The 12215-nt window shown below is 40.9% G+C and overlaps 1 protein-coding gene across 1 annotated transcript in view; it reads right to left on the reverse strand.

The window, feature by feature from the left end:
• Window positions 1-12215, reverse strand: part of Hfm1 (helicase for meiosis 1) — an 84852-nt gene that overhangs the window by 12792 nt on the left and 59845 nt on the right. The window contains exons 31-34 of the mRNA XM_060381088.1: window positions 5436-5516; window positions 4584-4699; window positions 1783-1868; window positions 271-374 (exon numbers count right to left, since the gene is read on the reverse strand). Of these exons, the coding sequence (XP_060237071.1) occupies window positions 271-374; window positions 1783-1868; window positions 4584-4699; window positions 5436-5516 (387 nt within the window). The remainder of the gene's footprint in view (window positions 1-270; window positions 375-1782; window positions 1869-4583; window positions 4700-5435; window positions 5517-12215) is intronic.

Below are 12215 nucleotides of genomic sequence, written 5' to 3' on the forward strand. Positions count from 1 at the left end.
TCTAATTTTTCCAGTTCTTTGTCACATGCAAAGACAATTCTTTAAATAAAATAGTTAACACGTTGTAGGAAAGATACTCAAAAATATCTTTGGTACAGAGCAGGACAATTTGAAAAAAGCCTAAGAATCTGAAAGTGGTTCTATAACCCAGGATAAAACTGTTGCCAGTTAATATTCCTCATCTTTGCAGATGATGGGTTTTCAACTAAATGAACTGGTCACCTTAGTAATATCACACTCCCTCGCAAGTCAAAAGCGACAGCAATTTACCTTTGTCACGATGTTCAGATGGTGCCTGCTGAACTTTTCCACAGATTCCATGCTGATCCCACTGTCCCAATATTGGCAATCCTTGGATGCTTAAATATTCTGATCTTTATGAAGATAAAATGATAAAAAGGAAGTGTAATAAACTTGGCCTTAGAAACTACTTATTCATATAAATTAAAAAAAAAAAACATGGCTTCTTCGCTTGACAGTTCTGTGATAACTGTAATGAATGTGGGCAACAAAGGGTGAAAACTAATGTTTGACGGAAGAGACCAGCATTCAGTCATCTACATTCCTCAGTAGACACCTGCCATCATGACAGTCTGTAAAATCTAAGGTCAGTTAGATAACAGAAGTTGAGATCTCTAGCAGTAGTGCTGGGGTCTAGACTTCTTAGTGGACAGCTCTCGTTCTGTAACGGTAGGGTAAATAAACAGCTGTCACCCTGACGGATAGAATTCTATCCGACTCCTCCCTGAGAGGCACTAAGGGGTGATGCTGGCTGGGGGAAGGACCAGCAGTGTCTTCAGTGAGGGCCCCTGAGGAGCTGCCTCTGCGCCAGCAAACAACGTCCCCCCATGTTATTGCAGAGCCCGCACTAACAGAGCGATTAACTAACACAGAAAGACCGAGCAGGAGGACCCTGGGAAGAAAAGTTTCAGTGGGGGAAGGAACATGGATGAAAGAGGGGAGTAGGGAGTAAGTATCCTGAAGTTTATTATATGTAAGCATTAAACTGTCAAAGAATAAAAAATAAGCTTAAAGATTCAGGAAAGATATAGTAAACTGAATAGGAAATTATGCATGCAATAGTCTCTTCTTTGCATCATGATATAAGAAAAGGACAATGAGTTATCATCTGAGGTCTACTGCTTATTAACTGGGAATACAGGGTCTAGTTTTATATTAAAAAAATTAAGTAAACATCATGTATTGAGGTGTACATTACAATCTCAGCACTGAGAAATTACTACAATAGATTATGAGTGTGAGACACTCTAGAGTGTATAATGAATTCAAGGCCAGCCTGGGCTACATACCAAGATACTATCTCAAAACACCAACCAGTAAATAAATAACATAAAATAGCATAAGATAAAATTATTTCATGAGCAAGATGATTATGAAAGTCAAAAGCTTTATTGCATAAGAAAAATTTCAAATCATAAAGTGTTTCTCAAGGTGCTATGAGTACGGAGTGAGCACCTGCAGGGAAAGATTAGATTTGCACATCACCATGGCTTTCCTTGTAAAGCACAGGACCTCCTGTCTCTTAAGAGGAGAACCAGGGGATAACATAATGGATGGGTAGTTTCCTAGGAAAGAGGAGATCAAAGAATGTTAACATATGGTATACTGAAACCCTGTGACAGTGTTGCTATGTTATGAAACTAAGTGGTTACAGTAACTTTCCAGAGTACTCAGTGACTTACTCCCCCTGAAAAAGTGGCTTTCTGGAGGAGCAACATTTAAATGAAAACTTTACCTGAGGTGTTAACATTGCATTTGTACCTTGCTATACTGGAATGGGAAGGCCTTGGAGTAGAACCAATCTCCTTAGGGTCCACGTTTTGAAAATAAGATTTGTTCATCTGTAACTGTTAATAAAAAGAATGTCATTCCAAGTTCAACTATCACTTTCACAAATAAACCAAATAACAAAATTACTGCTGATAAAGTCCAGAAATCAATGAATTAGGAATGTCTAGGATTAATTCTCAATTCAAATAGTCTTCTCAGGCCCTAATTAAATATAGAGAGTTTTCAGAAATGTTTTGTTTAACTTATCCTTCTCTTTTCACTCTAAAGTGGTATGTTTTCAGAAAAAGATCTTCTGACTTCCATGGCTTAAAATATCATTTTTCTTTGAATGCCTCTCTATTTTAGCTTCCTTTCTCTTCTGATTTTCAGCTGTAGCTAACTGCCTCTGGGACATCTTTATGTGGATATCTTGTTTTTTGTGGTGGTAGAATTGGAAAGTTGAACCCAGTATTCAAATGGCATGCCCCCTTAGGCTCATGTATTTGAACACCTGGTTCCCAGCTGGTGGCACTGTGGAAGGCTTACAGAGTATATCCCTGCTGGAGGAAGTAGGCTGCTGGAGATAAGCTTTGAGAGTTTAAAGAATCCTGCCACTTCAAGCTGCTCTCTCTGCTCCATATTTGCAGTTCAAAATGCAAGTCCTTAGCTTCTGCTCCAGCTGCCTGCTGCCAGCTGCCATGTATAATGGGACTAGTGGATTCTTTGTAAACTCAGTGATGTTACGTAAATATGTTTTTGTTTTAATCCCAAGTGTGGGATTTTAGTTGGGCTAGTTTGTCCACACCTGGTAACTGTCTCCTGTGAGGTGTGGCTTTTGCCAACAGGTAATGGCACAAAGAAGGGCATGGTCTAGGACCCTGAGGAGAGCCAGAGAACTCAAAGGCACGGTGTGCAGTGTTGCTGTGTGGCGTGGAGCAGTTTGGAGAGAGAGAGACCAGAGACCGACAGGGAGGCGGTTTAGAGCAGACAGCCAGAGAGCAACAGTTTGGGGCGAACTGGTGTGAAGAAGAAGCCCTTGACCCTAAACACCCAGGAGAAGGAAAGGGGCCCTCTCTCCCCACTAACCTTGGCTTTCATATGTACGGATGGAAGGATGGAAGGGAGGTTGAGGCTTAAACACTCCAAATAAAATAGTTTTTTTTTTTTTAAAAAATGACCACTACAGCCACACCTTTTGCCATGTTAAACTCACCATAAGCTCAAATACACTCTTCTGTTAAGTTGCCTTGGTCATGGCAAGAACAAATAATAGACATAGAAGAACAAATAATGGACAAACTTAGGCAAGCACTAACCACTGAGCACTACTGTTCCCAGCCCTAAGTCCAGTATTTATCCCTGCCCTAGAGAGGCCCAGCCTGTCTCCCAGCTGATGAGGCCGGGAAGTTGGGCATTGATGTTGACTCCTTCCACCTCCTCCTCACAGCCAGTGAGAACCTCTGGAAACCGCTCTAAGCGCAGTCACTTGTCTCCACTGCCTGCTACCACTACCCTAGATTACCATCAGTTTACTTCAGTCCTTGCAAAACAACCTACTGAGTTTCCATGTTCCTATTTTTAAGCTCCTCTTTCTTTTCATTGTAGCCAGAATGTGCTTTATAAAATCCAACTCTGATCATGTGAATGATTAAAGCACTTCAATATTTCTAAATAGTTTTTCGACAAAATATAAATCTCTAAAATAACAAAATAGTTTGCATGATCTAGTTCCTATCCACCTCTCCAGCCTTATTGCTAACTACTTAAAAATGATTTCCAGACATTCAGCTACTTGGACAATCTCTCTGGCACCACAAAATACTCCAGACCTTTAAAATGGAATCCATCAGTCTCTGCCAGTTTGCTCATTCGTATTCTTTACTCAACTATAAATTCAATGAGGACTGAGACTAAATCTGTCTTACTTATCAATATATTTTGGTATACTGACATATCCTTAATTCTTATAAAGATGGAAAGAAATAACAATATGGAAAAAAAGCAGGAATGAAGGAAGGGAAAGAGAAAAGAAGGGAGGGAAGGAAAACATAAACCATCAAAAATTTTTATTATTTTTTGAGACAGGGTATCTCTGTGTAGCCCTGGCTGTCCTAGGACTTGCTTTGTAGACCAGGCTGGCCTCAAGGTCAGAGATCCGCCCGCCTCTGCCTTCTGAGGAGTGCTGGGATTAAAGGCGTGTGCCACCACGCCTGGCCTACAAAATTAATTTCTCAGAATCGGAGCTCACTAAATCTCCTGACTCTATTTCCCAATACTCCCTTTGTTTCCCCTCACTACACACTTTCACTGTATAAAAGCCCTACCTAAGGACTTCTCTAGGACATGAAGGCACGGTCTTAAGGAAAGGCCACTTGGGACTATCCTATCAAGCAACAGACACTCATTTCTTCGTCACTGGGAAGGAAGGTTCTTGCTCACTCACATACTTAGGGGCAATAATTCAAACTAACTTCAGAATTTCCAGCCCATCAGAATTTCTAGCTCAAAGCCAAGACAGGGCAAGATTATTTAGTTCTACTTGTTGCTGAATTAAGTCAAGCTCGGACTTCTCTCTGCTTAAATAGTTACCAGACTAAGGGAGAGAGGCTGGAGAGTTATGCTCCAAAAATAGATTTCTAGATTGATGATAAACAATGATCACACTCCTAGCCAAGCCCGTAAATAATTTTAAAGAACACAGCAGACATCCACTTTCCTTAGTGGTGCACAAGGCAGGTGGCATTTGCATTCAGCTAATTGCAGAACAAAAGCTAAACACTACTAAAACTAACCTTGAGTCGTTTAACTGGAGGAAGAGAAGAAATGGCATTTCTGCTTTTTAAGTCAGACAAATATGAAGACATTGCCGACTCTTTAACTTCTGGCTTTTGTGCAACTCCAGTTTTACCTATTAAAGAAAATTGTAGTTTCTTTTCTTGTTGCTTTTTTTTAAATAATTTATTTTAATTTTATTTCATGTGCATTAGGGTGAAGGTGTTAGATCCTTTGGAACTAGAGCTGCCATTGGGTGCTGGGAACTGAACTCAGGTCCTTTTAGGAAGAGGAGATGGTGCTCTTAACCACTGAGCCATCTCTCCAGCCCTGCTTTTGTTTTTTTAAGGCAGGATCTTGTTATGCAGTTCAATTTGACCTTCACCTCACCATCTTCCTGCCTCAGGCTCCCAAGTACAGATGATAGATTTGACCAGTGAAATCTTAGATTTTTTGAAGTATTTAAAAGAAAAAAAAATCCTAAATGTCTTTGAAACGTCAAATCTAATATTTACTTTTTTCATGTTGTTGTTCTCTCCCACAAAGGCAAACTATCTGGGGAGTTTTAAGTTGAATGATATAAACACCATATGCAGAAAATTAGCATATCATTATTATCCACTAAGGACTTTTAAAAATTCATTTTATCCTTAATTATGTGTATGTGTGTGCCTGTGAGCACATGTACATGCTCGTGTGCATGTGTGAACATGAGCGCAGGTGCCCTCGGAGGCGGAACTGAAGCTGTGGTTGACTGTGGGTGCTGGGAACTGAAACTGGGCCCTCTACAAGATCGGTACATAGCACTGGGAAGTTCTCCAGCCGTGGTCAGCAAAGGCGTTTCAGGTAGAGCCAATCTCAACAGAACTTACAGCACTCATGTCCACATGCATGCTTATTTTTACAATGATGGTTGCATTCTCGGTTCCCAGCTTTTTTCCCGGTAGCCACTCCTAAATTAATGGGATAACAAATTAATATAATGTGATAACAATTAAAACAAAGTACATTTGTCATTACATCTACTATTATAAATCTATTACAGTGACTTTCCATCCACTCTTTTCTCCCTAGGTAGTAACAAGAATATGACTTTCACACTTCCTCAAATACTACCCTAAACTGTTACAAAGGTATTTCTTGTAAGTCTCTCCCACTCTTAGCCCATCCCAGCTCTTCATACAGGACATCCAGCCACCTAAACACTGTTTTCAACTTCTCTAATATAAGCTGAAGCAAATATAGAGGAATATCAACAACAAATTTGGTCTTCACGGAAGTAAGAATGAAGATAGGGATTTAAAACGCTATTCTGTCCTTAAGGCTGAGTACTTGGAATCAGCAAATCTCACAGCATTTGATGACAACCTGGCTGGTTAGTAGACAGGACCATACAGACTTGGTGAATTGAAAAAATGCTCTTAGGCACATAAAATTTGCCACAAAGATTCGAAGGAAAGATACTTCCAGCACGGTGTCCCCAAGCTCTAACAAATGGATCCACACTTTTAATTAACCATGTAATATACAATCTACCTATGTGTGGGTTTTTCCTGTAGTACTAGGGACTGAGCATAGGGCACTGTGCTTGCTAAGTGAGCACTCTGTCATGGGGCAGTGTGTTTCCCAAGCTGGCTCTTCCTACATTTTGTTTTGAAAGAACATTTAAGTCCCCTGTGCTGGCCTCAAATTTATAAGCCTCCTGCCTCAGTTCCCCAAGCAAAACTTCCACTAGGCCTGCCACATTTATTATGTCTTGAGTACATTTTTCTTGATATAGTTCTGACTAGTAATATTGAAGAAGGAGAATATTTTAATTGTCCTTACAGGATAGTCAGGTTCTGGACAGGAAAGGAACAAGGGAAGATATTCCAGACAGAGGTCACTGTAGCCAAAGAAAGCAAACCACAGACTGTGGGAACTGCCGCCTGCCTGCTTTGGCTGGAACACAAATTTTAAGTGACCTGGAAATGCTGAACAGCTCTGAAAACCTTTGCAAGCTTCCTTGGCCATTTTATTTTCAGTGTCACTATTCAATCTTTCTCAAGTCATGGCACAGCTAGATACTTATACTACATCTGTAGCAGCCTAGAGTAAATGGATCAGGCTTCTCAAGACAAAGGCAGGTGTCTGGTCTCTTTGAGGACTGAGATGGCCAGTACGGTAGGTACTTTATGGTTTGGATATAAAATGTCCTCCCAAAGGCTCAGGTGTTGGTCCCTAATTGGGGGGTACAATCACTGCAACATGACTGACATATGCAGGCCTTGCCCTACTCCTCGGGCTAATCCACCCATGGTTTTAAAATCTGACGCCATCATGGGGGGTTTGAGGCAGTGGAGTCTAGCTCCACAACCTTGATGGAGGAATGGTTTTGAAGGGCCTATCTTGTCCCTGGCTTCTACATGTTTCTTTCTGTTGTAGACAAAGTGAAGTAAGCTCCCTTGCCCTGACCCCATGGTGTGCTACCCTGTACAGGCCCAGAATCACTGCAGCCAGCTGGCATGGGCTAAAACACTGAGCTGAAATTGTTGCAGTGTCATGGTAACAACACGTGTCTAATAGTATGTTAGTGACTAGTCTCCTAGCTCTGACCAAACATCTGGCTCCTGGAGAGACTGAGTGCTCGGTGGTTAAGGGCTACACTGCCTTTCGGAGTGCCCAAGCTCAGATCATAGACACCACACTGAGTGGCTTATAACTACCTGCTATTCTCGCTCCAAGGAGACTCAATGCCCCTGTGCCCTGTAGGCACCTGTATTCACGCACACATAGCCACACACAAACACCTACACTTGTCTGAAACCAGAAGTGTGTTTCCTAGGTGACTGTAAGTCCAGTCAAGTTCACAAGGAGGAATATCTATCACACAAATGCTGACAAAGTACTGTTATTAGCAACAATAATAAATCCCTGGCATCTGAAAGCAGACAGTTACCTATAATGCTCTCAACTGAACATGACTCGGAAAATACAAACACTCAGAAACAGCCATTCTATGACCACAGTGGAAAACTGTGATTATTTTTGAAACTAGAGATAAGAATGCTCAAAATGTACAAAAATAATGGAACATCCCCATTTTCTGGCTAATACAGATGTCTACTAACTTTAAAAATCTACTTTCAAAATAAAGTGTTAAAGCCAGGTGCGGTGGCACATGCCTTTAATCCCAACACTGGACAGGAGGATCTCTGTGAGTTCAAGGCCAGCCTGTTCTACATGTCCTGTTCTACAGGACAGCTATGGCTACACAAAGAAACCCTGTCTCGGAAACACAAAAATAAGATTTAAAAACTACTTTGTGTGTGTGTGTGTGTGTGTGTGTGTGTGTGCGCGCGCGCACGCGCACGCGCGTGCGCCAGAGGACAACTTGCTGAGTTGTTTCTCTCCTACCATGTGGATCCCAGAGATCAAACTCAGCTCCTCAGGCTTGGCGGCAGCCCTCTTACCCACTGAGCTCTTTCTCCTGAGCCTTTTATGACTTCCCAAGTCATAAGGCTGCAATTATGCCTTATTAGTAGATTTTCTTTTATATTTCCTAACAGGAAGGGTTCTTTTCTGGTGGGCACATCTATACCTCATGGGAGGTCTAGAATTTTTTTTTCTTGATATTTTTTTCTCTTTTTAAAATACTTATTAGTCAGATTCAAGGTTCTGTCTCTTTGTCTGTTTTCTTGGTTTCTGCTTTGCTTTCATTTAGATTGTACTTTGTCTCCAGTGTGTTCGTTCATCCAGTCATAGATCTGCCTTCTCTGTGCCGATTTTGTTCTTTTCATTTACGGTCTACTTTTTTTTTTGGTTTGGATCACATTTTTATTATTTGTTAGTTGCACAACCTTGAGAAAGTCAGGAAGCCTTTTTAAACTTTAGGGTTCTTATCAGAAGTGAAGGTTTCATATCAACATTTAGGGTTACTACTAGAACCCTAATCTAGATAGCCAATTTATGACCGAGCACACAGTAGTTAATTTTATAGTCACAATTTGATGCTTAATTTCTAGGAAGTGGCCATTAAGTTTCTTACGTTATGGGATTATCTCACTCTCTTATTCACTTTGTTTACTTTGGGGTGTTTACATGTTCCACATCTTCCTCCTGTGCACCCACTGTGCATGGTGAGAAACCCAGCTCCTAGCAGAAGAAGAGTACGTGCTCAAACCATGGGCTTGATCCGTAGAAAACTGGGCGATCCTGGGCTGTGTAGTCAGTGGCCAGAGCCTTGTCTCTCAAGATTCTGCCTCCTGAATTAGGTTAGCTGTGGATTCTCCCCCAGAGGGCCCCTTTCATTCACCTAAAGAAACACCTTGTCGAGATGAGACAGAAGGAGGAAATGCCTTGTAAATTGTTTTGTCAAGAGCCTCTCACCCATTCCAAGCCTTCTAAATGCTGCCAGTTGAAACCTGCCTCAGGACGCACCAGAAAGTGATGCCCTGTACTCCCTCAGCAGGAGTGAACAGAATTCTGGGGGCTTCCCAGCATTCCAAGGCAGGTTTCCAAGGTCTGGCCGAGAGTGAAAAGTGTATGCTCTGTCTATGATAAAGTATATTGTTTAGATATGGTAAGGCCTAGTGAGCATGGAATCATTTGTTGAAGTTCCTTTGCTGTGTTTTAGTTTGAAAGGCCTCTCTAGATGTTAGAGGCATTGAAGTCTCTGACTATTATTGTGTCAGGACCTGTGACCTTTGATGCTTTACTGTTTATTTCACAAAATTGTGGGCCCAGGATTCGGTATGTAAATATTTACAATGCTTATATCCTCTTGATGACTGGCCCCCTTTAGTAAAATGTGGCTAATGTTCTCTGAGTGGTTTTGACTTGAACTCTACTTACCAGTACAGGAATCTCTATGCCAGCCTGTTTGTGGCTTCTATTTGTTTGGTAAACAATAGACTCTACATTTTTGGTTGTCTTTTCAGTTATGTGAGTTTCTTGGGAGAACAAGGTAACTAGGTCTTGTTTTTTTAATCGAGTTAGTCCTTGTGATGGGTTGGTTACCAACCTGACATTGTGGGGAAGAGAAAATCTCACTTGAGGAATTGTCTCTGAGTGGGCTGTGGGCGTGTCAGTGGGGACATTTTCTTGATTGCCTTTTCACGGACAAGTAAAGGGCATTTTCATTCAAAGTGCTGATGGTGGCTTCTGCTTCGTGTTGTTTTGTTTTTGATTGTTTCATTTCTACATTAAAAAAAAAGCATTTGCTAGTACTAATGATTCTGTTGGTTGCTGTTCTGGTTGGCTGGCTTATTGGTAATTCTTTTCTTTCCCTCCTGGGAGTATCAGATGCTTGCTGGCTTGCTGTACTGAACATGTAATCATGCTGCTTCCCAGTTCCCTGGGGCTCGTCTGTGTCCACCTGATGTGTGTTCTTTCCTGTGTTATGGTAGGTGAAACTGTCTTTCTTATTCCTCGGTATATACTATTCTTCTAAGATTTTTTTTCTGTATTTCTGGTTTAGTCAGCATAAATTGCCTTAGCTTGTGTTTGTTTGGAAATATTCCTATTCCTCATCAATTTTCATAGAATACTTTCCTCCTGAGTATAACAATCTAGGTAGTTGATATTTACTTTCAGGACTTTAAGTTTGCTCATGACAAATCTAAATGTTATTCTGATGTGCTTGTCTGCTTTCCCCCTTACAGCTTTTCTTTTAGTATTATTGTTGGTTTTTTTTTGTTGTTTTTTTTTTTACATCCTGACTATGATAAATCATAAGAAGGTTCTTTTCTGGTTAAATATATTTGGGGTTCCAAGTGCTTCCTTTGTTCAAATGTCTATTTCTTTTTGTAGTTTAAAATTCTCAGCTATAATTTCATTAATAGATTGTCTAAATTTTGACATTACTTCTTCTGTAGATTCTTAGATTTGGTCTCCTGAATGTATCCCATGCTTCTTGGAAGTTTTGCTCATGTTTGTTAATTTCCCCCACTCTTTGTTCTCCATCCCTGAAGTTTGTTCAGATGGATTCTGCTGGGTTTTTGTTTGTCTGGTTGTAGTTTTTTCATTTTTTTGTTTTTTATTTCTAGAATTTTTTTAAAAGTATCTCAATTTCCTTGCTGATGTTTCCTCCTTATTTTAAATTTTTCCTCCATGTTATTGGTTCTTTCATCTACTTTGGTAACTTTGTTGTCTAGGTGTTAAACTGATCTTCACATTCTTGACAAGGTCTTGAATTAAATTATCTGTTTATCTCAGTCCTTTAGTCACTGGCTCTTAGCTCTTCATCTCTCCTTTCTGGTACTGAGCCGCCACCGGCTTGTAGGGCCGCTATAAGAAAATGCTATCTCATATTCTAAAGTCTCATATTCTAAAGTCTCTTTGTTGTGCTCTGCATGTCTTCTGGAGCTTATGCATCCTCTTGTGTGCAGCCCCTTCCTGTCTATTTTTAGTGTGACTCTTTCTGGTTGGGTTGTCCTCACTTGCATTTACGCTAGTGAACACCTGACTGCAGTAACAGTCCCACTGTTAGCTTAGTCCATTAGGACATGGCAACAAGCTCCACCACAGACTTCCTGCCATTCACACGGACCCTCTCTGTTGTGGCACTGTGAGAGACTCTTGAAATGACTAGAGACAAGCCAAAAGGATTCAGAAGCCAGTCTGGTACACCCAGTACTGTCAAGATGTAGATAAGGACATACCTTACATGGGTTATGAGATAGGAATTTGAACAGCAATTCAGTAATGGATGGCCTTAATTTTTGTGTGTAAAGTATAGCTTTAAAAGTCTTTACCACTTACAAACTTACAATTGTGTTTCAGAACATAAAAGGAGAAAACTGAAACATGGTTTTGGGTACATAGTAAAAGCTCTGAGTTGATTCTTTAAGGCAGCTAGCCAGTCCCTAGGAGTTCACTACACATTTCTGTCACTGACGTCAGTGTGTGCTTACAGTTACTCGTAACAAAAGCTAAATTCAGTTTCACTCTGGTCTGTCTTAAAAGTCCGTGGCCCCTGTGGCATTCCCATCCTCTCCAGGTCCTACTAACTCCCCCTTCTTTCACATGATTCCCTGCACTCAAATATATCTGGGCACAGGGGTCTTTTCTGAGACTGATTCTCCAACCAAGGACCATGCACAGATTTAACCTAGAAAACCTGCTCAGACATAGCCCATGGCAGCTCAGCATCCAAGTGGGTTTCCCTAGTAAGAGGAACAGAGACTGTCTCTGACATGAACTCAGTGGCTGGTTCTTTGATCACCTCCCCCTGAAGGGGGAACAGCCTTACCAGGCCTCAGAGGAAGACAGTGCAGCCACTCCTGATGAGACCTGATAGGCTAGGGTCAGATGGAAGGGGAGGAGGACCTCCCCTACAAGTGGACTGGGGAAGGGGCATGGGAGAAGATGAGGGAGGGAAGGTGGGATTGGGAGGGGTCAGGGAGGTGGCTACAGCTGGGATACAAAATAAATAACCTGTAATTAATATAAAAAAATAAAAATTATTAAAAAAAAGTCTGTGGATTCCCTCACATCACTGCTTTCCTCTAGACAATAGGCCTAAAAATGAAGTATGTATGAAAAGGGATAATGCATATAAAAACTACTCAAGTAATTTGTTGCTCACCTATCATCCTAGAATATGAATCATATTTTTCAAATAGAATTCCCACTATATATTATTAGTGTAATGTGTTATCATTATCTGAAAC

Source organism: Meriones unguiculatus, chromosome 3 (assembly GCF_030254825.1).
Source record: "Meriones unguiculatus strain TT.TT164.6M chromosome 3, Bangor_MerUng_6.1, whole genome shotgun sequence".
Taxonomy (NCBI): Eukaryota; Metazoa; Chordata; class Mammalia; order Rodentia; family Muridae; genus Meriones; species Meriones unguiculatus.